The 25677-nt window shown below is 41.8% G+C and overlaps 6 protein-coding genes across 6 annotated transcripts in view; 3 read left to right on the top strand and 3 right to left on the bottom strand.

The window, feature by feature from the left end:
- Nucleotides 1-394: 394 nt before the first annotated feature.
- On the top strand, nt 395-7588 carry Cbr-tps-1 (the record flags this gene model as incomplete). Its single annotated transcript, XM_045238951.1, has 19 exons — nt 395-538; nt 589-663; nt 1619-1966; nt 2049-2141; nt 2227-2448; nt 2499-2648; nt 2698-2877; nt 2936-3060; nt 3108-3186; nt 3845-3946; nt 3990-4415; nt 4466-4576; nt 4623-5303; nt 5350-5517; nt 5662-5963; nt 6011-6299; nt 6362-6595; nt 6645-6848; nt 7397-7588. The coding sequence occupies 19 exons, from the start codon at nt 395-397 to the stop codon at nt 7586-7588; spliced, it is 4125 nt and encodes a 1374-aa protein (XP_045091956.1).
- A 682-nt stretch (nt 7589-8270) lies between these two features.
- CBG01860 lies at nt 8271-12282 on the top strand (the record flags this gene model as incomplete). The annotated part of the gene is made up of 10 exons (XM_002643635.1): nt 8271-8331; nt 9044-9207; nt 10085-10232; nt 10278-10458; nt 10509-10594; nt 10640-10767; nt 11483-11626; nt 11674-11806; nt 11853-12091; nt 12142-12282. 10 exons carry the CDS (start codon nt 8271-8273, stop codon nt 12280-12282), a joined length of 1425 nt encoding a protein of 474 aa, XP_002643681.1.
- Nucleotides 12283-13062: 780 nt separating this feature from the next.
- Nucleotides 13063-13996, bottom strand: Cbr-mlc-1 (the record flags this gene model as incomplete). The annotated part of the gene is made up of 5 exons (XM_002643634.1): nt 13063-13155; nt 13221-13369; nt 13440-13572; nt 13623-13757; nt 13994-13996. 5 exons carry the CDS (start codon nt 13994-13996, stop codon nt 13063-13065), a joined length of 513 nt encoding a protein of 170 aa, XP_002643680.1.
- A 2688-nt stretch (nt 13997-16684) lies between these two features.
- Nucleotides 16685-17360, top strand: Cbr-mlc-2.2 (the record flags this gene model as incomplete). The annotated part of the gene is made up of 4 exons (XM_002643633.1): nt 16685-16822; nt 16873-17005; nt 17054-17202; nt 17268-17360. 4 exons carry the CDS (start codon nt 16685-16687, stop codon nt 17358-17360), a joined length of 513 nt encoding a protein of 170 aa, XP_002643679.1.
- Nucleotides 17361-17980: 620 nt separating this feature from the next.
- Nucleotides 17981-19879, bottom strand: CBG01857 (the record flags this gene model as incomplete). The annotated part of the gene is made up of 6 exons (XM_002643632.1): nt 17981-18171; nt 18889-19038; nt 19360-19462; nt 19510-19639; nt 19685-19770; nt 19817-19879. 6 exons carry the CDS (start codon nt 19877-19879, stop codon nt 17981-17983), a joined length of 723 nt encoding a protein of 240 aa, XP_002643678.1.
- Nucleotides 19880-20626: 747 nt separating this feature from the next.
- The window catches only part of CBG01856, a gene marked incomplete at both ends in the record, with an annotated part of 8475 nt that continues 3424 nt past the window's right edge, over nt 20627-25677 (bottom strand). The window contains 12 exons of the mRNA XM_045238950.1: nt 20627-20747; nt 20800-20927; nt 20998-21118; nt 21384-21504; nt 21852-22024; nt 22070-22245; nt 22290-22407; nt 22453-22634; nt 22678-22795; nt 22856-23025; nt 23070-23187; nt 23235-25677. The exon at nt 23235-25677 is cut by the window's right edge and continues 1127 nt beyond it. Coding sequence (XP_045091955.1) covers nt 20627-20747; nt 20800-20927; nt 20998-21118; nt 21384-21504; nt 21852-22024; nt 22070-22245; nt 22290-22407; nt 22453-22634; nt 22678-22795; nt 22856-23025; nt 23070-23187; nt 23235-25677 — 3989 coding nt within the window. The remainder of the gene's footprint in view (nt 20748-20799; nt 20928-20997; nt 21119-21383; nt 21505-21851; nt 22025-22069; nt 22246-22289; nt 22408-22452; nt 22635-22677; nt 22796-22855; nt 23026-23069; nt 23188-23234) is intronic.

The raw sequence follows: 25677 nt of genomic DNA, 5'->3' as shown, positions 1-25677 counted from the left end.
CTTCATTTTTTCGCGGTCTCTTATCGCAAAAGAAGATGTTTATCACAAGTTTATTACTTTGTTTGTGAAGAATTTTTTAATAAAGACCTTAGATATCGAAACAAAAAAAGAAAAAAAAAAGAAAAAATTGTTTCATTTATTCCTTATCATTTTTCTATTTTTCTTGCTTCCCTTCCTTGCAAAGAATCTTCTTTGAAAAACACATCACTTTTAAAGAAGAGCCGATGCAAAGAACAAGAAATGCTCTTTTTCCTATATTACACAATCTCTCTCCCTCTGCCCTCCTCCCTGTTTTTTCGTCTTTTTTCCCTTGTTGATATCGGAGGATGCTCCATGATTCTTTCGTTTTTCAACCACTTGTTCTTCTTTTTCTTATTTTTCCCCCACCCTGTTTATGGTTCAACAATTGCAGAAATCGATGAGCGACGGGATGGCGACAACAGCCGCAGCAGTCCCAATGAATGCAAATGGAGTAGACACGGGTAAGGTGCCAACAGCACCACCTGATGTGTTTTTCAGCACTGAAAATGAGCCGGAGGTAGTTTCATTGTGCATAGATAGTTGGAAATTGAGAAATGTGTTTTTTAGGATTGCACACCAGTCAAAATGGACCCCTTCGACAGACCCAAAAGCGACAAAGACCCAGTTGAAGACGCAATAGAGGTTAGTTGATCTCCAAATTCAGTAATTCAAACATCAGGACAGCAACTACAGTTTTGGGTTTGTCTAAAGTGCACGTGTTCTTCATGAACTACAGTACCGGCCAAAGAGATATACAGAAACGGATTTTTCATCTGATGTCCGCCCATTTTGACTATTTTCAAAAGTCTGAAGCTCGGCGGCCAAGTTTCCGATCATTTTGAAAATTTTAGAGAATGTAAAACACTCACAGCATTTTTTGAAAATTTCAAGTTTTTCAGATTTTTACCGATTTCCGAAAGACACATGTTTTTCACGTTTTCAGTACAAAAACCGGTCAAAATGGGTGTTTCTCAGAAATCAACTAATAACTGAAAAACTTGGAATTTTCCAAAAATTCTGTGAATGCAAAGTTTTGGATCTAGGTATAGTTTTGGATCTAGGTATTTTCAAAATTATCGGGAACTTGGCCTCCGAGCTCCAGACTCTTAAAAATGCCGGAAATCGACTGAAAAATATGTTTTTGTATATTTTATTGAGTGGTATTGTAGTTCATGAAAAACAAGTGAACTTAACACACTCAAAATTAAAAAAAAAATCCTAATTTTTTTTTGTGAATTGCCAGTTCAAAACCCGACCAAACCTTGCCAACTAACCGATATAATCGCATTTTCCAAAAAAAAAAACCGACTCTTTTTCCTTTTAATCAAGATTTTTTTATTTGATAAACCGGTTAAGTTTTTTTTCTCTTTTTTCGGGTTTTGTGCCTTTGAACTGTACTGCCATGGCAATTAGTATAAAAACCCCGCTGCCACTGAGAGGTTCCAGTCACAACTTGAGCCGATAAGGTTCTCCTTTTTTCGTGTGACCCGAAAAAATGGATCCTGTTTTGTAAGAAACAACTAGCGCCGAGAAATGAGGTGAACTCTTTTGGATTATTCAATAATTCGCTCTTAATAACCAATTTTCCTATTTTCAGAGACTTCTGAAAGTGATGGAGAAGATTGACTGCCCATATACACCGGGAAAGGAGAAAGGAGTAGATCAGGATGAAAGTGACGATATGACGGAGAGCGAGGACCATGATGAAATGGCAAAGGATGATGAGGGCATACCAGCCAACGAGGTTCGTGTGGAAACCAGAAAAATGGATTGTACAACTGGTCAACTGGTTGCTCCGAGGATCTACGAGAAGGTTGACACCCTATCTTCGACTTCTGAATCATCTGCTGAAGAGGATGAGTCCATGATGATCATCAAGGAAGGGATACGAGTGTGTTATGGAGTCTGGAAGAAGAGACAGAAGAATTCTGAAATGGCATTGAAGGTTTGTTCAGAGCTGTCAATTTGATTCTATCAAAAAATTCTATATCAACTTTCAAAAACATTCAATCTTCTGAACTTTCCAGGGTTTGGCGATTGTTTTGGAACTGTGCTTGACCCAACCATCAGCGCGTGACGAAATATTCTCTGTGCTCTTGGAGACGCTGGGATTCAACACGGTGAGTCAGCTGTTGGCAATGCAACAACAACATATAAAATTTGCAAGAAAAAGAAATTTGATGTTCAACTTTGATGTTTCTGCAGGTCACTTACTGGAAAGCAGTGGTCCCACAAGTGGTGGACTCAGATTTGACATATGCTACACAGTACCGAGAGGCGTTGTTGTTCTCCATGTGCTTGTATGATGTGAATCATAGCAAGAATCGGCTCCGTGAGCTCTATGCAGCAATTCCTGGATTCAGACAGAGTATGCTTGGCATCAGAGCCAAACAGTTCACGGAGAGATATCGTCATCTTCAGATGAAGGTACAAAACGGGTCAAAATATACCGAAGATCTAGAAAAGTACCATTTTAGATTGCTCGTTCTCGTCAAAGCTCCAGAATGTCATCCAAATACGGCTCTGAAGACAATATTCAAGCTATGGTCACTCTGGCCAATGATGTCATCATGGACGAAGAGACAGCGCCAACTCAAATGCCACTGGTCGACATGTCGCACGATAAGGTACACGATAATTTAAAAGCTCTAATTTTGCATCACTTTGTTTTTTTAGCAACGTGTCATCAACGTCTCAAATGCACCGCCAGTGTCAATCAGCAGAAAAACAAGCGGGTCTTGGGAGATCAAACAAGGTTCGGGTGGACTGGTGGCGTGTGTGGATCCAGTAATGTCGGCTGATAAGAAGAACATATGGCTGTCGAATCTGGGGGTCAACATGCAAGAGGAGCTCAAAGTAGGGATATTTTTAGGGTCTTGGGATGAAACAAAAACAACAAAAGTACAATCTTCAGGAGCACTCGACTACAACGAACTCCATTGGACTCCCACTCATCAAGCAAGCGTGCGCTGGAGAAGTTTTCTGCGTATTAGAGCGGAATGAGAAAAAAGAGCTGACTCCGAAACAGCAAGCTGTGGAGTGAGTGATCATTTTGAGGGGAAAATGATGGCAAAATGAATTTTCAGAAGCGATATGTCTCTTCTCTCCGTATTGAACACTTACAACAAGCACAGTTATCAACTGAACCCAGTAGTGGTCAACCAGGTACGCTCTATTGGACAAGTTACGGTTTTTGAATATCAGGAAACCAAAAACATGTTCAGCAATGTGACTCTGAGGGTTTAGGACTGTTTTGAGCCAATTTTGAACCTTTTCGGTCAATTATGATGCATTTAAACTTTTTTTGCATCATTTTCAATTACTTAACGTCATTTCTATCCATTTTTCAATATTTTCTAGCCAATTTTAGGGCATTGAAATCACTTAAGGACCATCTCTAGTTCTTCTTGGACCTTTCCCTCAAACCTGACAGCCAGTATTGTTCAATAGAACACAGGGACGCGCATTATCGATTTTCTCGGTCCGCTGCGCAGTGCGACGCGTACAAACTGCCGACCACTACCATTTCGTTCTTCGCACATCTAAACAACGTGTTTTTCTCGCGAATCTTGTAGTTTTTCCAACTTTTTTTCACAAATCTGTCTGATAACTCTTGACCGAATTTCTCTGGCGATTTTCCCCGTTAAAATCGCACGAAATACCGACTGTATAGGCGAAAATTCATGAAAATGCCCATTTTGAACGATAAACTCTCATTTTTCCGCTTATAAACTAAATTTTGCAGGTAAACCTATTTAAAAACTCTCAAATTTACTTGCTTGCCAATTTTTAAATGAAAATATACAATATTTTCCAATTCCAGGACGATTATGACACCTACTACGGAGGAATTAGCAACGGACTTCTTTGGCCAGCGCTTCACAACTTGCCACAGTTCATTTCACCATGCTACAATGATCCAGAGGTACATACTAAATTCAGAAGATCGGTTTGATGCTATTTTTCAGGCACTTCGTGAGCAATGGTGCGCCTATGTCCGCGTCAACTACCTCTTCTCGATCAACGCCGCTAGGAATAGTCGCGCTCAGGACTTTATTTGGATCCACGACTACCATCTGATGCTCTGTGGACAGATTATGAGATCCTTGGAAGGAAGTCTTGATGTGAGCAGTATAGAGGAGAGAGAAGGAAAACAAAAAGAGTCACTTCAGATCGGATTCTTTTTGCATATCCCATTCCAACCGCCAGCAAACTTCATGACCAAGTATAGAACAGTTGGAGAGCCAATCGTTCGTGCTCTGTTGAGATTCACAAAAGTTGGATTCCAAACCAGTCGTGACAGAGAAACATTTGTAAAATTGGTGGCTGATCATATTAAAAGAACCAAGATTGACTATGATTCTCGTCTAGATCGCTACACCATAGAGCATGATGTAAGATTTTTTTGTGCACGTTTGCTGTGAACCTAACAACATGTTTTCAGGGATTTGCGTGCTCTCTTGGTGTGTTCCCAGTGTCTATTAAGATCGCTGACTTTGTCAACATCGCCAAAAACCCTCAAACCGTCATCGAAGCAGAAGAGATCAGAAAACAAGTAAACGAAAATGAAAAGTGTGTTATCATTAAACTCCTTTTTATAGATAATGGGAAAATGCGCCGATGGTGGTCAATTGTTCTTCTCTGTCGAGAGATTTGATTACACCAAGGGAATCGCTGAGAAACTCCGCGCATGGCAGAGATACTTTGAAAAGTACCCAGACCGTATTGGAAAAGATGTCCTGTTCCAAGTCGCCGTGACTAATAGAAGATCCGTTGAGTCATATCGCCAGTACCAAGATGATGTGATGGCTTTGGCAGAATTGATCAATCAGAAATTCCACAGCGAACAATACCCTGAATGGAAACCGGTGATTTTTGAGACAGATGGACTACCAAGATCTCGACTTATTGCTCACTACCTCGCCATGGATATTGGAGTAGTAACCCCATCGAAGGACGGAATGAATTTGGTGGCTAAAGAGATGCTCGTGTGCAATCCTACAGCTTCCCTCGTCCTATCCACTGGTGCTGGAACTGAAGTCCAGCTGAGCAACGCCCAATTCTACTCTGAACAAGAGGGCAAGTGCTACCACAGAGTTGAAGATATTGCCAACACTGAAGCGTTTGCGGATAACTTCTTCGCTGCAGCCACAGAGAGCAAGGAGACCAGAAACAAACATGGAGAGAAAATAAACCAGTTCCTTTGTGTTCATGACATTGATGAGTGGAGTGACCAATTCTTGGATCCAAAATGGACTCACGAGGTTATAAGTGAATGCGAGGTAGGCACAATGCCTTTTTTTCAAGGCTTGAAACAGAAAATTTCAGGTAAAACAACTCGGACAATTCTATGGACTCATGAATCGCACCGCGCAAGTTCGTCGTCAAATAGTTGAATGTGTGTTGAAGGGACTTCCTATCAGACCACACTTCAAGTTCTCTCTTGAGAATGCTAAGGTAACTAGACAGGCGAATGATTCGGAGTGTACAACACTTGTGGGCTTATTAGGGCACAAAGCAATTCAGGGCTGCAAAATACTTTAAAAATCCGAATTGTACCCACGAATTGTGGCTTGTGCACTCCCGAATTATGCGCCAACTAGACAAAATTGACCTTAAACTAAATTCGAAATTATTCAGACTTCTTTGGAAACATCATGCCCCGAGGGAACAAGCAAACTGACACTAGAAGCTGATGAGGAGTCTGGAGAGGAGAAGGGATTCAAGATTACATATGACATCCATGATGAGCTCAGTGAGATGGAGAAAGATCTCGCCTTCTTGTCTTTCATCCAATCTGATGAGTATGAGAATGCCGAGGAGTTCATCAAGACCATTGGGTCGTTCTACGAAGGTGGACCGATCCTTTTCAGCGAGGAGGTCAAACAGGCCGCTGAGATGTTGCAGCGAGGAATTCACTACAACACATTCTTTACTGATCGGTGAGAAGTATACTCTAATTTCTATTTTTCATTTCTTGATTTTTTAGTGATGGTACTTTGAAAAGCTACGCTTGCTCATACCCAACTAGTGTCCAACCAGCTTACTCTGCAGTCATCCAAGCACAGTTTGCTCGTCGTTGCGCCACATTCTGTGCCATTGTCACCACCGCTCCACTGATCCATACCGGAATTCTTGAGGTTGCCACTATTCCAGAAGGATACTACGCATATGGAGCATCTGCTGGAAGAGAATGGTATCTGAATCCAGCCCAGCAGTTCAAGGATCGCTCTTTCTCGGCTGTGGATTTGACTTTGATGAATAAGGTGTTTGAATTGGTAAGTTAAGATATCAGGGAAACAATAAATTCAAATTAAAATATTAATAATTTGCATTTCAGATTGAGGAGCTTCTCGAGAAACCAGAATTCCGGACATTCAAATGGATCGGAAGCGGAATTCAGAAGCATTGTGGCCACATCACTATTGCCAAGCAAGATGTGAATGGAACAATCCCAGCAAGAAAAGTCACCCGGCTCCATGAGCAGTTGGTGAAGATTGTCAATGATTTTGACCCAACTGGCACCACGTTGACGATGAGAGAATCAGACTTGGACTTTAAGATTTATGTGAAGGTGAGCATTCGATTGTAAAAATTATCACATTCAAAAAAAATGATTGCAGGCAAAACTGAAGGGACGTATTTTCAACAAAGGCCATGGAATCCGTTTGGTGAAGGAGCGACTGAAGCCAAACATGTCCAAAGGTAGCTGTCTGGTTTGTGGAGACAGTGAGTCGGATATTCCAATGCTCGAGGAGTGTTTGAAGTTGGCTGGATCGAAAGTGTACACGATTTGGGTAACCAGGGATCAGGCGTTGCAGGAGAAGGTTAGTGAGATTTTTAAATCATGAAAGCTTGCTCTAAAGCTACAGTGCTGGCCAGAAATATACGCAAAAATATGTTTTTAGTCGATTGTTACTATTTCCTGGTTCTCAGCTGTCAAGTCGAGAGCTCAGGTGGCAAGTTTCCAAACACTTTGAAATTTTTGAAGGTTATAAAACAGATCTAGATTGAAAACTCTGCATTAACAGAATTTTTCGAAAAATCCTAGTTTTTCAGTTATTTGCCGATTTTTGAAGGACATCCTTTTTTCCGTTTTTTTACTGAAAACGAGCCAAAAAAACATATCGTTTAGAAATCAGCAAATAACTGAAAAACAAGGAATTCGAAAAATTCTATAAACGCCAAGTTTGTAACCTAGGTCTGTTATATAACCTTTAAAATTTTCAAAGTGATCGGACTCTTGACAGCCGAGCTCCAGACTCCTGAAAAATGATCAAAAATTAACTGAAATTCAAGTGTTTTTGTATATGTATCATATTGACCGACACTGTATGTATTTTTTCTTTCTATCATCAATTTCGCTTGCTTTCAGGTCTCCCAACTTTGCGAACGCTACAGTTGCACCAATATCCACTACGTCACCTGCCCACAAGTCCTTCTTGGAGCCATGGCTTACGCCACAGCTCATACTCTCACAAATGAGAAGAACAGAAAGGCCGACTCGTACTATGATGACTCGGACACCCCAATGGACCAAGAGGACACTCCATCCAAGCAACAATGATGATTTGTGATGCAATTTTTCTCCCTTTTTATTATTTTTTTACTTGTATTAACCTCCCCGGCAGCTACAGTATTTTCCCTGATTAATTATTCCTTTTTCTTTTTTTTTTCTTTTTTTAAACTTTGTTTAATATCCCGGCAATCTTTTTTTCCGGTCGTAACTTTGCCCATCCCTCCCCTTGACCATCATCCATAATACTTGTAATTACAGTTCTCTTTTCATATTAGATCACTCTGTTTCCCCCAACCAGTTGATAGAAGATTCTCCGTGAGAACCCAGATCCCATTACCTGTCACTTTAGAGTGAATTTCATTTTTTACGAATAAAATGATTGCATATGTATATTTCGTTTTCGTATTTTGACGAGACTAAAACGACCCGAAATTTATATTCAACGCGCCACACAGACTGCATGACTAATGAGAGCTCTCGAAAAAACGGGGGGGGGGGGGGGGCTCATGACTCCAAGCACAACACAAAATTTTCGGCTCTCCTCTCGTCTTCTCTTTCCATTTTCAGTCTATGAGATTGCAGACGGCGTGAGGGGCGGGCTCCACGCACACACACAGCCGTTTCATTCGAAAATCGATAGAAAGGCGCCTAGAAGAGGGGAAAAAAGAAGACGTGCGTTTTGGAGCAGTAGGAAGGCTCCGACCGGCGGAATTTAGTCCGCAGAAAGAGAATGGAGGCTGAAACGCCACCAGCAAGAACACTGGCGTACGGTACTTCGGAAACTATAGATGGTGAGTCAAAGGTTTTAAAAAATTTGAGCTAATTTGAGTGCCTAATAAGGTTAGTTACAGTTCCGCCCAATAAGATATACAAAAACGTATTTTTTTGGAAGTTTTTTTTTTGCCATCCTGCCCATTACAATCGAGCTCCAGACTCATGAAAGTGGTCAAAATGGCCGAAAATCCAATGGAAAATATATTTTTATATCTTATAGACCGGTACTGTGGGTGTACGATCAAATTAACAATACATGAGACACGTTGTTTAGAATAATTTTTTTCATCGATAAAAATTTCATAAACAAAGTTTAGAGTAGCATAATTGTTTAGAAAACGTATCAAATTTTATTCAATCAATCCCAAATAAACATCCACACTCACTCTCTTTGCGAACAAACGACACAAAAGGTGTTGTGTGTCCTTTGCCCCGTGGTTTTGTTCCTTTTGCTGTCTCTATCTCTCCAAATCGTTCACTCTATCTCTCTCGGCACTGTCCGTCGAACTGTCTTTGAGAAAACGTTAATGATCGTTTCTTTCTAACCTATATTTTTATGAAAAACACTGCGTATGTATCGGATATTGAGCCAGAATGAACATGAGACCTATGAGAGCTTTGATGATAAGCTAGAGAAGTTGGCAGGTAGGTTTTTTGAAGGTTTTCTGATCTTTTATTAGGTTAAAATCCAAGTTTTTCTCAACTCTATCTAATTTGGATACTTTTCAGATGATGAAGCGCTGGACGCAAAACGATGGAAACGACGTCATGTGGTGGCGGTGCTCGCGTTGCTTGGATTTGCCAACATCTACGCGATGCGGGCCAATTTGAGCATTGCAATCGTCGAGATGACTTCTGGAGGCGAGAGAAAAGTGAATGGAACAATGCTGCATGTAAGTGGGCGTAGAAGGCGTCAAAGATCATTTTGGGATTAGGGATTGGGTTGAAAACAAAATGAAAAAAGTCAGAAGTCAGAAAAACTTCAAAGGAGATTGGAATAATGGGTTTTGTCAAAAACAAAGGCTTTGGGGCCCACATTTCGAAACATTCTCGCGTTTTATTTAAATTGGGGGCTCCATAATTTAGTTTGAGAAATATTTCAGCCAGTAGTTTGATACCAGAGCAATTTCTAGTATCATTTTGATTGAAAAATATCATCTTGCGAAGTGAATTGAAAAAATAATATTCTTTTAAAATTCAATAATGACTAGAAAACCTCGTTTCATCCAAACTGTTCTCATCTACAGTACCGATCTATGAAACAAACAAAACACTTGTTTTTCAGTTGATTTTTAGCTATTTTGATCATTTCTTTCCATTTTCAAAAGTTTTGAGCTCGGCTGTCAAGTCTTCTATCACTTTGAAAATTTTGGAAAGTGTGCAACAGAAACTTTTTTATTCACAAAATTTTTTGAAAATTTCTAGTTTTCTAGATGTTTTCTGATTTCTGAAAAAAAACACCCTGTTTTTCACGTTTTTAGCACAAAACGGACTGAAACGGGGTGTGTCTCAGAAATCGGAGAATTTCTGAAAAACTAGGAATTTTCAAAAAATTCCAAGAAAGCAACGTTTTCAATTTATGTCTGTGTTATACCCTCCCAAAATTTCCAAGTGATCGGCAACTTGACATAAACTTGAGCTGTTCAGAATGAGAAAAATGGTCAAGATGGCGAAAACAAACTGAAAAATACGTTTTTGTGTATTATTTTGACAAATATTATAAACTTCATTTTGAGTTCAATTTTAAAAAAAGGATAATCTCAATTTCAGGTTCATGGTGACTTTGAAAACTGGACTCCAATGACCCAAGGAGTCGTTCTCAGCTCCTTCTTCTATGGTTACATTGTGTCCCAACTACCCGGAGGATATCTCGCCTACACACATGGAGCAAAGACCGTCTTTTTCGCTGGTACATTTGGTAGGGCTCTCCTACCCATCTCCCATATCTCTTATTTATTTATAGGAACCGCTGTCTTCACGCTTCTCACTCCTCCATTCGCCAGAATGGGTTGGGGAATGCTGGTGTTTGCTCGTTTCATGGAGGGATTACTGGAAGGAGTCACATATCCAGCGATGCATGTTATCTGGAGTAGATGGGCACCACCGCTGGAGCAAACGAAATTGGCTACTTTTGCGTTTTCGGGGTTGGGAACCATGAAACAAAGACTGAAAACTGAATATAGCATTTTTTCAGATCATACTTTGGAACTGTAATTGCTATGCCCTTGTCTGCCTATATTGGAGAGAGTTTTGGATGGCCAATGATTTTCTGGTTCTTCGGTAATCCTTGTTTCATCCTGTTCCCAAAAAAACCCCGTTTTTCAGGCGCGCTTGGTGTGATCTGGTGCACTGTGTGGTATAAGACGGTGCATGATCGGCCAGAGGATGATCCGAAAATCACAACTTCCGAGCTCGCTTTACTGCAGCGTGATGCCTTCAGCCAGAGCCATTATGTGAGTTGGCGTGTGTGTTGGGAAAAGAGAAATAGGAGGAACTTTTTGTATTACACAAAAACATACACATGAAAAGGGATGAAGGGAAAAAGCTGGAGCACTTTTTCGTGGAGAAAAGAACACGATGAAAGTTGACAGAGAGATTGAGAAGGAGAACAAAATGCGACAAACATGAAAATTGGGAGAAAATATGATCTTATGTACAGTACTGGTTGATAAAATACGAAAAATGTATATTATTATTTTCGTTGATTTCTTAACCATTTTCAGAAGTCTAAAGCTCGACTGCCACGTATCGTACCATTTTGAAAAGTTGGGAGGTTTTAAAACATATCTAGGTTGAAAATTTTGCTTTTACAGAATTTTTTGAAAGTTCCTAGTTTTTCAGATATTTGCCGATTTCTGAAATACACCTGATTTCCGAAGGACACATTTTTTTCAGAATTTCAGTTCAGAACGGGGCAAAGAAAGAGTGTCTTCTAGGAATCGATAAATAGCTGAAAAATTAGGAATTTTCAAAACATTCTAAAACTGCATATTTTTCAATTTAGATCTGTTTTACACTTTACAAAATTTTCGAAGTTATCGGATACTTGACAACTAAGCTACAGACTCTTGAAAATGGTCAAAATGACCAACTGAAAAATATGTTCTTGTATATTTTATTGACCTGTACAGTAGTTAAAATAATATTATAAAAAACTAATTCTTTCAGCTTGTTCCATGGGGCAAGATCCTTCGCTCCAAACCTGTCTGGGCTGTTATCATGGCCCACAGTGCCCAGAACTTTGGATTCTATATCATGCTCACTAATCTCCCACGGATGCTGAAAGATATTGCTGGATATGATTTGGAGAAAGTCAGACACATAGACAATTCCAAATTACGCATTTCCATAATTTCCAGGCTGGTCTTGCGAGCAGCCTTCCGTATTTCTTGATGGGATTCCAAATTGTAACCGGAGGGCAGTTGTGTGACTACTTGAGAAAGAATAAGCACTACGACACACTATTCGTGAGAAAGATGGCATGCGCTGCTGGTACTTATGACTAATCGAATTTTAAAAATTGCGAAAAATTTTAAAGGATTTATCGGACAAGCGGTGTTCCTGTTCCTGGTAATGACCACCAGCAACTCCCTTCTTTTGGTTCTCTTCTTCTCGATCTCAATCGGACTCGGTGGAATTTGCTGGTGCGGATTCTCGGTAAATCATTTGGACTTGGCCCCTCAGTATGCTGGACATCTTATGGCTGTTTCCAACACCTTCGCCACTATCCCAGGAATCTTCGGACCCCTTCTAGTCGGAGCTATTGTAGAAAATGGAGTAAGAACTTGAAAAATAATGGTTCTTTTTCTAAAGTTCGCTTCTTTTAGATAATTGGAGAATGGAATGTAATTATGTACATCATTATATCTGTCTATCTTGCTGGAGCCGCATTCTTCTGGAAGTTCGCCGATGCCTCAATCCAACCATGGGCGTCGGAGAGCACCTCGTTCGTTGGACAGCTCGAATAGAAAGATAGATCACATATCGGATAATTTCGCATTTCGTTTACTATCAGATTCTCCCCTTTAGAGACATAATTGAGTTGCATTCCAGAGATTGATAATGTGTTGAGATTTCCAAGTTATTCTTTTTTCATTTTGAAAATTTTCCCTGAAAAAAAAGAATAAATGACTTTGGACGTTAAGTTTGGATCTTGAGATTATTTATTGCGTTTTACATAATTGAAAATACAGTAGAACTTTTGGACTAGTCCCTAGTGGGAGAATGTATATGCACCACAAGTAACTGCTTTAAAAGAGAAAAAGAGAAAAAATGAAAAAAGAATTTGGGGGAAATTATAAGGAATAGCGAAAATGACAGTAGTAGTGTAGGGCGTAATGAACAAAAGAAACCATTTGGGGTGATAAGTGTGGAAGCGCAGTCAGACGACGTGGTTAGGAAATCGAGGGTGGCCAGATGGCTTCGAATTGACGTACTTCTTCCAACTTGTGGAAGAAGATGTCAAACCAACCGGCAACCATACGTTTCCAGGTGATTAAAATGAGGATCTCGGCTAGATAATGAAGGGTAATGAGCGGCGAGTGTAGCGAAACGCGCGCGGAATGGGTTAGAGCATCGTCGTCTGAACGCAGCGCCACACTAAATGACAACAATAGTTCAGGTGAATAAGATGGTGGATCGGGTTGAGAACAAGTGGACTCGTTCTCAAGCGATACACCAGGTTGAACACGAGAATATTGTTGACGCCACTCCCAAAACGGTTGCAATTGCTTGTGGGCTTGAAATATTCAGGCGCTGGCGAGCTCGTCTTGGGCTCCGGTGGTGATAAGATGGGCGAAGGCCTTGTAGTCGACCTCTCCTCCCTCGATTGGTGGCTTTCCCTGGAAATTTCATTGATGACTATTAGCATTATCACTAATCAGTAGCTTGAAAGTTATCTATTTACCTTATACATGGCCTTGATCTCGTCCTCGTCCAGTGGCTCTCCTCTCTTGTTTTGAAGGATCTTGATGAGCTCGTCCTCCTTGATCTTTCCACAGTCCTTCTTGTCGAACATAGCGAAGGCTCCGACGATGGTGGCCTCTGGGTCAGTTCCTGAAAATTAATTTAGTTGGAATTAATTCACAAAATCATCTAGATTATCCCTAGTTGCACTATTTCTTACCGGTCAATCGCTCTCCGAAGAGGGTGAGGAAAACGGTGAAGTTGATTGGTCCGGAAGCCTCCTTGATCATGGCGTCGATCTGGCTGTCTGGGGCGATTTGTCCCATGGAAGCGTAGAGATCCTTGAGATCGGACTGAAAACAAACCAATTTTCGAAGCTACTATTCTTCAAGATAAGACAAACCTTGTCGATGACTCCGTCCTTGTTCTGGTCCATGATACCGAAAGCCTCCTTGAATTCTTGGATGGTCTTCTGGTCGAATTGAGCGGCCTCGGATCCCGAGCGCTTCTTGGAGGACTTCTTCTTGGCGGCCTTGGACTGAAACATCAAATTTAGTAATTGCAAGAAAAGGGTTTTACATTTTTTGTCAACTAACTATCCTAGTTTAGATGATAAATAGGAAATTGGAGTTTTGAATAGACTTACTCATGTTATGATATAAGGTGTAAGGTATATGGTATGAGATATAAAAGGTATAAGTTAATCGATGTAAGTCTTATAATATAAGTTTGTCTTCTGATATAAGTCTTTTAGTAGAACTCATGGAAACTCACCATTTTGTGGACTGTGTTGAGTAGCTGAATGAGACTGACTGAAGAATATCCGTCGCTCTTGTCTCCCTTTTACACTGTCGCGGCACCCCGAGGAGGCTTCGGAGATGGAGAGAAAGAGGAGAGCTAGCTGTTTGAGCAAATCTCAACAACTTTACACAAGAGGCGCACCGCCCCCGTGGTGCTAACATCAGGCATCCGATGGAGGTTTCCTAGAAGATGATGGGCACAAAACTCACTCGCGATTGCTGCTCTCGCCGCACTCCTCTCATCGACTTACCCGCGCCATCGGGGCCCCCGAAAGTTCTCCGATCACATAAATTGAGAAAATGGAAAAAGAAACAGGGGGAGATGCGGGTGGTGAGGAAGGGGTGAAGCAGTGGGTGAGAATGGCGAGATGCATTAGGGATCAGTGAATGACAGGTGGTCAGGAGAGAATATCTTTTTTTCAGAAATCATGAAAATCGTAGTATCTTTACTTTATGATCCTGATAATCATTTTTCAAAAGTTTAAATCATTTTTCAAAAGTTTCAATGATATGATAGTATCAGAGAATGCAGATAGTAAAAGCTGTCCTTCCAGTTGAATTATAGCACAATATTTTTCTTTCATCCATGTTTTTTTAAACGTAATAAATACAATACAATACAATACAATATTGGAAAAAAAAAAGAATTTTGAAGTACGAATCATTTTTTTCAGATATCAATATGTTGAATGCGTGGTTAGCAATTACTCCATTCTTGTTTCGAAATATTACTATGATTTTCTCAAAGCAAACTTGCACTTTAAGCCTATTTATTTCGGCTCCTGTGAAAGATGTGAAAATGTAGTCAACTGGAAAATTTTTCATCATATCATCACCAATATTCCATAAGTAGACAAATGTTTGATTCCTTTTACAAGTACCAAAATAAATGAGCTCAAAGTGCAAGTACAGAATTTTCTTCTATTAGATTGTTTATGATAAATTAGTACATCGGTGATTTTAAAAATATATGTTTCTCGAAACTACAATGAGAAAGATAAGATTTAAACTAAAATGGAAAAAAAAACTATTTGGCCTTTATGTTGTTTCCTGAAATCATACTTATACTAAATCTGTTTTGATTTAACTTTGATTCTAATTTATAGTTTTTCCTGTTAATATGTTTTGTTGATGGCGCGAGAGTGTCTCCCATCTGAATTTACTGTTTGTTATTGTTGGAAAATAGTGAATTTTGAGCTGTTTGGTACGATACTCCTGTTACATTCTCTGTTCTGAAAATCTCAGTCAAAGTCCATGTACCGTAATTCCTCTATTAGAAGCCCACCCAAACCAACAACTTTTTGCTCAATTATCTCGATTCATGTGAAAGATATTGAAAATTTGTCAACTGATGAAATATTGGTGATATTATGATAAGTAATTTTTTAATAGACTGCAAGTTAATATCTTTCACAGGAATCGATATAAATAAGTGGACGGTTTGGGTGGGCTTCATTAGAGGAAATGCAGTATACTTTCCCTAAAAATTCATAGTGTGATTTGCTGTTTTGCTCCTAAAATATTTTCCAGCTCAATTTTCCAAAAAAAAAAATGACCTAACTTTTTTGCATTCTATGACTCCGAGAATTTAATAGGGATCCTTGCGGGCTTCCTGGTCTGAAAACAACATTCTATGCGTCAGCTGTCACCCGACCGCTCAAAGTTTTCCCCGACGTCTTGAGGTTTTTTTCCTTGAAGGTTTTGGTTTTTTTCGGATTTCCAGGTTTTTGTGAAAGGGGAATAACGAACTTGGTTTTTTCTAGGAAAACATTAAATAGTTTTGTTGATTTTGATAAACAGGGATCAATGAATGAACTAACAATTTTCAGAATCAGAATTCACCGAAACTGTGCCACCATGCTAGTATCTATCCTAGTCTACTGCTCTATTTCTGTATAATTTGGCCACCCTCGTGTTGATCATTCATCTTCCCGAACCCTGCTTTTTTATGACATCCACCCTCGCTTTGCGTTTCTGCGCAAAAGCATCGACAGCAGCAAAAAAAAGCGAATCTACCACCTTGACTTTTACTTGCTCCTAAAGATGCACTTGAAAAATATTCAAAGCCAAACAGTTGGCTTTTTCCAAAAATTCTTCTTCCTTCTCGCTATTCTCTAGATATTTGCGTTTCTCAAATAGAAAAGATATTGCGTATATCCCTTCTCCCGCTGCTGCCAGCACAAGAGTAATCAGGAGTGTCTGAGGATCCCAAAGAGACACCAGACATTCGAGTCGGGATCACGGCACCGCTCTTTCGGTCGCGAATCTATCCGATTCGTGTTATCTCTACGCTGAGAAACTTTCGCGGACCGTTGTATTACACTATATTAGAAACGGCATCCCGAGAATCTGCCACCCTCCGCCGATTGCCTACTAACTTGCATCCCGATGCCGACGAGAAAAGAGCACCTCCTCCTTTTCGTATCACCTCCCTTTTCCTTCAGCTACTCCTCCTTCTCTTCCCATACGCCTACCAACCAACCATTATTATCGCAGTGCTCTCGACAGGATCGGGGAAAACGAAAACTTCTTCTCTTTGCTTTTCATTCGTTCCGTGTGTGTGTGCATCTCAAAGTTTTTGCTCTCACTTTTCCTACCAATCGTCTTAATTATCAGTGTTTCTCTTTTTATTCTTCGAGTTTTTAGGTAGAGAACCTTTTCCAACATGTCCAAGGCCGCCAAGAAGAAGTCCTCCAAGAAGCGCTCGGGATCCGAGGCCGCCCAATTCGACCAGAAGACCATCCAGGAGTTCAAGGAGGCTTTCGGTATCATGGACCAGAACAAGGACGGAGTCATCGACAAGGTTTGTCTTATCTTGAAGAATAGTAGCTTCGAAAATTGGTTTGTTTTCAGTCCGATCTCAAGGATCTCTACGCTTCCATGGGACAAATCGCCCCAGACAGCCAGATCGACGCCATGATCAAGGAGGCTTCCGGACCAATCAACTTCACCGTCTTCCTCACCCTCTTCGGAGAGCGATTGACCGGTAATTCATAGAATGTTGGGAACTAATTTCAATTTAACTAATTTTCAGGAACTGACCCAGAGGCCACCATCGTCGGAGCCTTCGCTATGTTCGACAAGAAGGACTGTGGAAAGATCAAGGAGGACGAGCTCATCAAGATCCTTCAAAACAAGAGAGGAGAGCCACTGGACGAGGACGAGATCAAGGCCATGTATAAGGTAAATAGATAACTTTCAAGCTACTGATTAGTGATAATGCTAATAGTCATCAATGAAATTTCCAGGGAAAGCCACCAATCGAGGGAGGAGAGGTCGACTACAAGGCCTTCGCCCATCTTATCACCACCGGAGCCCAAGACGAGCTCGCCAGCGCCTAAACATCCAACAACACATTGCACCGAGTCTACAATTGCCTTATTGAATCAATTTGATGTTTCATTTTTTCTCATTTATTCATTTGAATTATAATCTTGCAACATGGATTAGTGCAATAAATGGTGGCGATAAAACTAGTTGAAATTTAATAATTGGCTTTTGATTTTATAGTAATACTCAGATGGAAAGGATTTCAAAATCTGAAAAATGGATCTATCTGAATAGAGGTCTGAACAATAATTTTCATTTCTACTAAAGCATTTAGGAGAACGTGAGAACTGGCGTGAATGGGAAAAGATTACAAAGTATTGGAGAGACTATATCACAATAATAAAGGACTGGTAGGTAAATAACACGATACTGGACTGTAATTGAGGAGGGGGACAAGTATGGGAGCAAAGCTAAATGCATTGTATTGAGGAACGTCTGCACAGCAGACCTTATTATGTATATTATGTACAAAAATCTAGTCTGGGACATTTAAAAAATTCGCATCTCATTTTCAACAGAAAAAATGTACATGCATCAGAAGGAGGTGAAAAAAGGAATGAATCACAACAATAGTAAGATGATTATTATAGATATGAGATGCTTTGAATGAAAGTGAAATCGATGAGCCTTATTATTCCATCATGGGCTCATCGTTGGATCCTTGAGGTGGATCTGGAACTGGTGATTGTTCTGGCGCACTGGGTCCCTCAAATTGGTAGGGCATGAGCTGGCGTGGAAATGGATCCATTGGCTGTGCGAAGACTTCCATCGCGGCTTCGGCTTCGGTGAGTGGACGTACGCGAAGAATCACCCAGATCGATTCTGAAATTTGAGGAATTGTTGTGAGAAGATAAATTTTAGCACAATTTCTGAATAGTTTTTCTAGTTCCAGGCTAATTGTATTGAGAACATTGGGAGATACATTGTACTGGTATCTTCTTATCTGGTAAATTATTGACATGAAAACAATGAAGTTGGATGTTAGCTGATGTTTCAGCTGATAAGATAGAAAAGTTTCAGTTAAACGTCACCTAAGATAGGTTAGTGAATTTTTCAGAGGTCCTAGCGGTTTCGAAACTGGGAAAAAAGTTATCAGAAAGCTGGCCAAACGGCTTTACTAAATAGAAGAGGCCTCGGGTAAATTAAAACAATTTTTATTAAATTTGAGCTGCCTATTTCTGTCACATGTACTCGAGATACAAAAGGACAGGGCCTAGCAGAGTACCACATCTTAAAAATAAAGAAGTTTTCAGTAATTTACGGCGAATACAATTATTCCATCCATTTTGTTTATTATTGTTTAACTAGCTTGCTGGTACGCCTTCGGCGCAATTTAAACTAGTTTTTTTACTAGTTAGTCGCGTTTTGTGTTTTATTTATAAGAAAAAATTCTCTTCCAACATGATAGCTTCCAGCTAGTAGCTGCAGTAGATCATCGAATATACCGGTCCGGTCGTTCACTACTCATTTGTCCGTATGCTCAGAACTTTTAGAATCCTATTTTCTTAATAGAGTCATTCATTTTTTATGAATACTTACCTCCAAAGAAGATGTTCTGTGGAGTGACAAACTGGAATCTCGCCTTGAAGTCTCCCATCTCGAATGGGCACGTGATACGGATCTCGATATTTTCCGACGCGTCTGGATCCAAAACTGTATCCTTCCACACTTCGTAATCGATCGGGTCACCTGGAAAAAAACTATTTGTATAGAAGGTATAGAAGAGTTTATCCGAGCTTCTAGATGCTTCGAGCCTGAGAGTGTCTGCTGGCACATGAATCGAAGGGTAAACCGAATCGAAGGTACAAGGGGGTAGAAAGTGATTTAAGGGTACAAAATCTACAATTTAGGAACGCAACATTCGTTTTTCCCGGCATTTTGTACACCCGAATGGAGGGTTTCGAACCTCTAAATCGCTTTGTACACCAATTACCTCGAAATTTCGGTACCCACCGATACATTTGCCGTGTCTGGTTTAGCCTAGAGATCTGTCCAATACTAACTACTCACCATCAACAAATGCAAGCCGAGTGCCATCAGGCCATCTGAAGCGTCCGTCATTGACAACTCGCCAACCGATGAAGAATGTGGTGTTTGGGCGGTATGTGAAGGTCTGAAACAAGCATTTTTTCGTAATGCAGCATAATTAGCTGTCCCAACCCCTGAAATCGCTTCCTTGTTCGTGCATTCCTTGACTGTTGATGAGAGACACGACTGACGAAAGGCCTCCTCCATATGCACCAAATCTCCATTCTGATCGTAGAATACAGAGATCGCAGTTGACAGATTCCTGAAAATTTGTGTATTATTATTTGTCGAATCCACAACAGGTCACCAGTTTGCAAGATCCAAATAGAAAGCGGCAAGCTCATGTGGGATGGCACGTGGAGCGATGATGTCGGTGAATTTGAGAATGAGGTTCTGAAAATTCTCGGTACATTTTTTGAATTGAATAAATTAAAGCTACCTCTCTGTCGTCGGTGGTCATCTGACTCATTTTTGATATCAAACTGTTTTCGAGCGCGTCCATGGCGAACTGAAATTGAGGAAATATAATAAAATTAAAGGATGGAAGCGAATACGAAAAGAAAGACGTTAGAAAAGTTGTTTTTGTAAGTGTATAACAGCCAAAATGTCATTGCCAGGGGCAACTGCGTCTTTTCGTGTTTAAAAATTAAAAAATATTGGTTGCAGAGGGAAACGTCGGCAAAATACTAACTGATAAAATTAATAATTATTAAATTTTATTTCCTATCTCTACTTGTTAGCGTACAGGAAATGTATAAACTCAAAATTATCAAAATTATCAAAATTCGTAAAATTTCGAAATGACACAATTTTTTTATGTTTCCATTCATCACAGGCGTTAGAGAAATTTAAGCAAAAACAGATACGACCCAAAATTGAATACCAAACCAATAGAAAAAAACGAAAACGGTCCTTGGAGAAAGGGAACACCGAATACCAAAAAAGAGACATAGAATCATGCTGACCTCTGAAATACGCAAACACAACGACGCGCATTTGCGGACTCTCTGCTAATGCACGTGCGCTAGATGAGATGGAGTGTAACGCACGGAGAGAGTGCTAGACAAAGAACCGGGGCAAAATAGGCTGTGTTTCGCCACGACGTCTGCCAATTATCACATCATAGGCACACACAATAAAGAACTCCAGGAGAGAAAAGGAAACCAAAAAAAATTAGGATTGAATGAAATATTTATTTTCTGAGAAGTTGAACAGAAATGCTCTTGTCAAAAAAATACTGGGCGGTCGGTTATCCGCAGTAAAACGATTTTGTAGGGACGTCGATCGTTTTCTTGTACGGAGCACAACACGATGCACGTGGGAAGAGACAAACGCTGTTAGCACAAGGTTGTTGGCTGGTGAATGCACCGCTGAAAATTTAGAAATTTGAATTTAATAAAGTTTAAAAGGGGTTCAACATACCTGCACTGACATCCGGATGGGAAACAATAGCGTTGCATGCTGATGATTCCACAGTTTCCACAAGTGTCGTTGCATGTCGCTCCGGGGGCCGCGGTCCAGGCAGTCCATGTTCCGGCGCACACTTCTGGCTGGAAAAGTTTCATTTTTTGGTGTTTTTTTTAAATTTTGTTTTCAAATCATGTAATCAAACTGGTTTACCGTATTAGCTTGGCAATACTGAGCTCCGTCGTATCCTGTGGCTAGATATTTGCCAGAGCAACAAGGAGTTCCTGTTGTACACGCCGCTTGTCCACAAATCCTGGTTTCCACTTTGTCATCTCTGAAATTGTGAAATTCAAGAGTTTTAAAAGAGAAATTGGCATGTAATTCGAAGGATACATTGATTGAGGGGTACAAGCGGTTACAAAGTGAATTAGGTACAAAAGACCACGATTCGGGGGTGCAAAATTCAAAATATTTTAGGTATTTTGCACCCCCGAATAGAAGATTTGGTACCCCAACGATCCCAAAATTGTTGTACCCTCCGAATTATCTGCCAGAGAGTTCGAAGGACCTGGAAGCAAAAATTGAAAATATGTACTTACACGCAAGGACATCCATAAGGTTCCGAAGCGCAGGTACGATTTCTGGTTTGGGTTCCACAGCCTCCACAAGATGCGCTGCATGTGGTCCAAGCGGTCCATTGATTCCAAAGTCCAATGTTTTCTGAAAAAAATGGTTTTTTTTAGATTTGAAAAATATGAATATTGCCAATTTTAACGGAGGCCAGACACCAAAAAAAAAAGTTTTTCTGATATTTAGCATAGAGAACCCCCATGAGGGTTTGAACTTATGACAGGCAGCTCAGGGGTACAGCGCCGCTACCGGCTGAGCTACGGGGGCGCGAAGGCGCCTGACGACCGATGGTCTACATAAGCGCGGCGCGATTTCGGCCCCCCGAACTGCCCCCGAAATTTTTGCTGTCTCGCCTCCTTTAAACACTAATGAATTGTGGGAACATTAAACATAGGTCTTAGTATGCCCCAGATTCGATTTCGGCGCTAACCGCTTACCTGGATCACAACAAGTCGTCTGCTCGGGATTAAAAGCTGGTGTTGTTGGCAATGGACCACAGAAGAAGCTCTTAGTGGCCACATCAATTGTCTTTTTGTAGCCAGGACAACAAGATGCTCTTGGGTACAAACAAACCGAAGAAGCACATGGTTGAGAATCCGTGGCAGCGCCCCTGAAACCGAAATTATAAACTTTTCTCACAAACTTTGACACTCACGTGCAGCTGCAACCATACTGTAATGACAGACAAACTCTAGATCTTGTTGTAGTACCACAAGATCCACATGTATCGTTACAAGCAATTGCAGTGGTCCATTCTCCCCAAATTCCTGCGCTCGGGCAGCAGTTTACACCGCAAGTGTTTATTTTTTCGGGTTCCGCTACTTGGGTGGGCTGAAAATCGTTATTTTGTTTTAACAGGTTTTTCAAAGACTTACCAATGGTCCGCAGGTGTGTGCATTGTTGATAACTGTTGCACTAAATCCTGGACAGCAACTCAACCTTGGGAAATAGCAAACTCCAACCCCGCATGGTTCAGTCAATGTTGAAGGGCCTCTGAAACAGAACAAGTCTTCTTAGCTACAGTAATCTCAACCTTACTGGCAAGGACAGCCATCTGCTTCCGATAGACATTCTCTTGTTCTTGTCTGATTTCCACACGATCCACAGTAATCTCTGCATTGCATCGGAGCCGTTGTCCATTCGGACCATATTCCAGTTTCTGCGCAGCAAGTTTCGGAACATGTTGGGTCGTATGGAGCATATGGTGTTGTGTAGTTTGGCTGAAAATTTCACTCCTGAATAGTAGCGAACTTTGGAGCTCACCTGAGGTCCGCATGCATGTGCATTATCAATGACAGTAGCCGAAAATCCTGCACAGCACGAGTCTAGTGGGAAATAGCAAACACCGATGCCACAGTTGACTTCACGAGAATCAGCGCCTCTGAAATTGAACAAAAATTATTAAATACATAAAAAAAAACTTGGACCAAAATTATCAAACCTGCATGGGCAAGAAGATGGTGAGAGACAGACACGCCGTTGAGTTTTCTGTGAGCAAGACCCACAGGAAGTTGGGCAGGCACCTCCATCGGACCATTCTGACCAGTATCCTCCAGATGATGGACAGCAAGACGGTGCGCAGAGAGTGGATGGTGGTGGGTCACTATCGTCCTGAAATAAATCCGCTAAGAATAAATACTTATGACTTTACTAACCCCTGCAGAACATTCGAATGTACTTCCAACGATAATTTTTGTTCTGGTACCACAACATGTTGCTCTTGGGTATTCGCATGGTGCTGGAGCACATTCTCCTGTTTTTGATGAGCGGCCACTGGAAAATTTTTTTTGGAAAACTAATACCCGAATTCAATGAAATACCTGCACGAACCACACATGCTCTGTGAGAGACAAGTTCTTGAATAGGTAGTTGTTCCGCAGTTACCACAAGTGTCGTTACAATTTCCGGTTTGTACCCATTCAGACCAAACACCTCCCAGAACACAGCACGCTGGTGTTGTGCCCATCGTAGTTGGAACTGTTGTGGTTGTAGCTGTAGTCGTCTTTGCCGTTGTTGTTGACGATGTTGAAACAGTTGCGGTCGAAGTCGTCCTTCCAGTAGTCGTTCTTGCCGATGTTGCTGGAACGGTTGTAGTTGGGATTGTACTAGTCTCAGCGGTCGAAGTGGCACTCGTCGTCGTCTCGACTGTCGAGGTCTCAGCTGAAGATGTTGGAACTATAGTAGTCTCAGCGGTCGAGGTGGCGATTGTCGAGGTCTCAGCTGAAGATGTCGGGACTGTAGTAGTCTCAGCGGTCGAGGTGGCGATTGTCGAGGTCTCAGCTGAAGATGTTGGAACTGTACTAGTCTCAGCGGTCGAGGTGGCAATTGTCGAGGTCTCAGCTGAAGATGTCGGAACTGTACTAGTCTCAGCGGTCGAGGTGGCGATTGTCGAGGTCTCAGCTGAAGATGTCGGAACTGTACTAGTCTCAGCGGTCGAGGTGGCGATTGTCGAGGTCTCAGCTGAAGATGTTGGAACTATAGTAGTCTCAGCGGTCGAGGTGGCGATTGTCGAGGTCTCAGCTGAAGATGTCGGGACTGTAGTAGTCTCAGCGGTCGAGGTGGCGATTGTCGAGGTCTCAGCTGAAGATGTTGGAACTGTACTAGTCTCAGCGGTCGAGGTGGCAATTGTCGAGGTCTCAGCTGAAGATGTCGGAACTGTACTAGTCTCAGCGGTCGAGGTGGCGATTGTCGAGGTCTCAGCTGATGATGTTGGAACTGTAGTTGTCTCAGCGGTCGAGGTGGCGATTGTCGAGGTCTCAGCTGATGATGTTGGAACTGTAGTAGTCTCAGCGGTCGAGGTGGCGATTGTCGAGGTCTCAGCTGATGATGTTGGTACTGTACTAGTCTCAGCGGTCGAGGTGGCAATTGTCGAGGTCTCAGCTGAAGATGTCGGAACTGTACTAGTCTCAGCGGTCGAGGTGGCGATTGTCGAGGTCTCAGCTGAAGATGTCGGAACTGTACTAGTCTCAGCGGTCGAGGTGGCGATTGTCGAGGTCTCAGCTGAAGATGTTGGAACTATAGTAGTCTCAGCGGTCGAGGTGGCGATTGTCGAGGTCTCAGCTGAAGATGTTGGAACTGTACTAGTCTCAGCGGTCGAGGTGGCGATTGTCGAGGTCTCAGCTGATGATGTTGGAACTGTAGTTGTCTCAGCGGTCGAGGTGGCGATTGTCGAGGTCTCAGCTGATGATGTTGGAACTGTAGTAGTCTCAGCGGTCGAGGTGGCGATTGTCGAGGTCTCAGCTGATGATGTTGGAACTGTAGTTGTCTCAGCGGTCGAGGTGGCGATTGTCGAGGTCTCAGCTGAAGATGTTGGAACTGTAGTAGTCTCAGCGGTCGAGGTGGCAATTGTCGAGGTCTCAGCTGAAGATGTCGGAACTGTACTAGTCTCAGCGGTCGAGGTGGCGATTGTCGAGGTCTCAGCTGAAGATGTTGGAACTATAGTAGTCTCAGCGGTCGAGGTGGCGATTGTCGAGGTCTCAGCTGAAGATGTTGGAACTGTACTAGTCTCAGCGGTCGAGGTGGCAATTGTCGAGGTCTCAGCTGAAGATGTCGGAACTGTACTAGTCTCAGCGGTCGAGGTGGCGATTGTCGAGGTCTCAGCTGATGATGTTGGAACTGTAGTAGTCTCAGCGGTCGAGGTGGCGATTGTCGAGGTCTCAGCTGATGATGTTGGAACTGTAGTAGTCTCAGCGGTCGAGGTGGCGATTGTCGAGGTCTCAGCTGATGATGTTGGAACTGTAGTTGTCTCAGCGGTCGAGGTGGCGATTGTCGAGGTCTCAGCTGAAGATGTTGGAACTGTAGTAGTCTCAGCGGTCGAAGTGGCAATTGTCGAGGTCTCAGCTGAAGATGTTGGAACTATAGTAGTCTCAGCGGTCGAGGTGGCGATTGTCGAGGTCTCAGCTGAAGATGTCGGGACTGTAGTAGTCTCAGCGGTCGAGGTGGCGATTGTCGAGGTCTCAGCTGAAGATGTTGGAACTGTACTAGTCTCAGCGGTCGAGGTGGCAATTGTCGAGGTCTCAGCTGAAGATGTCGGAACTGTACTAGTCTCAGCGGTCGAGGTGGCGATTGTCGAGGTCTCAGCTGAAGATGTCGGGACTGTAGTAGTCTCAGCGGTCGAGGTGGCGATTGTCGAGGTCTCAGCTGAAGATGTCGGGACTGTAGTAGTCTCAGCGGTCGAGGTGGCGATTGTCGAGGTCTCAGCTGAAGATGTTGGAACTGTACTAGTCTCAGCGGTCGAGGTGGCAATTGTCGAGGTCTCAGCTG

The sequence above is a fragment of the Caenorhabditis briggsae genome, assembly GCF_000004555.2.
Source record: "Caenorhabditis briggsae complete genome, chrX, whole genome shotgun sequence".
In the NCBI taxonomy this organism is placed as follows: Eukaryota; Metazoa; Nematoda; class Chromadorea; order Rhabditida; family Rhabditidae; genus Caenorhabditis; species Caenorhabditis briggsae.
The sequence above is the reverse complement of the archived record's forward strand: the minus strand, read 5'-3'. Positions and strand labels throughout refer to the sequence as shown.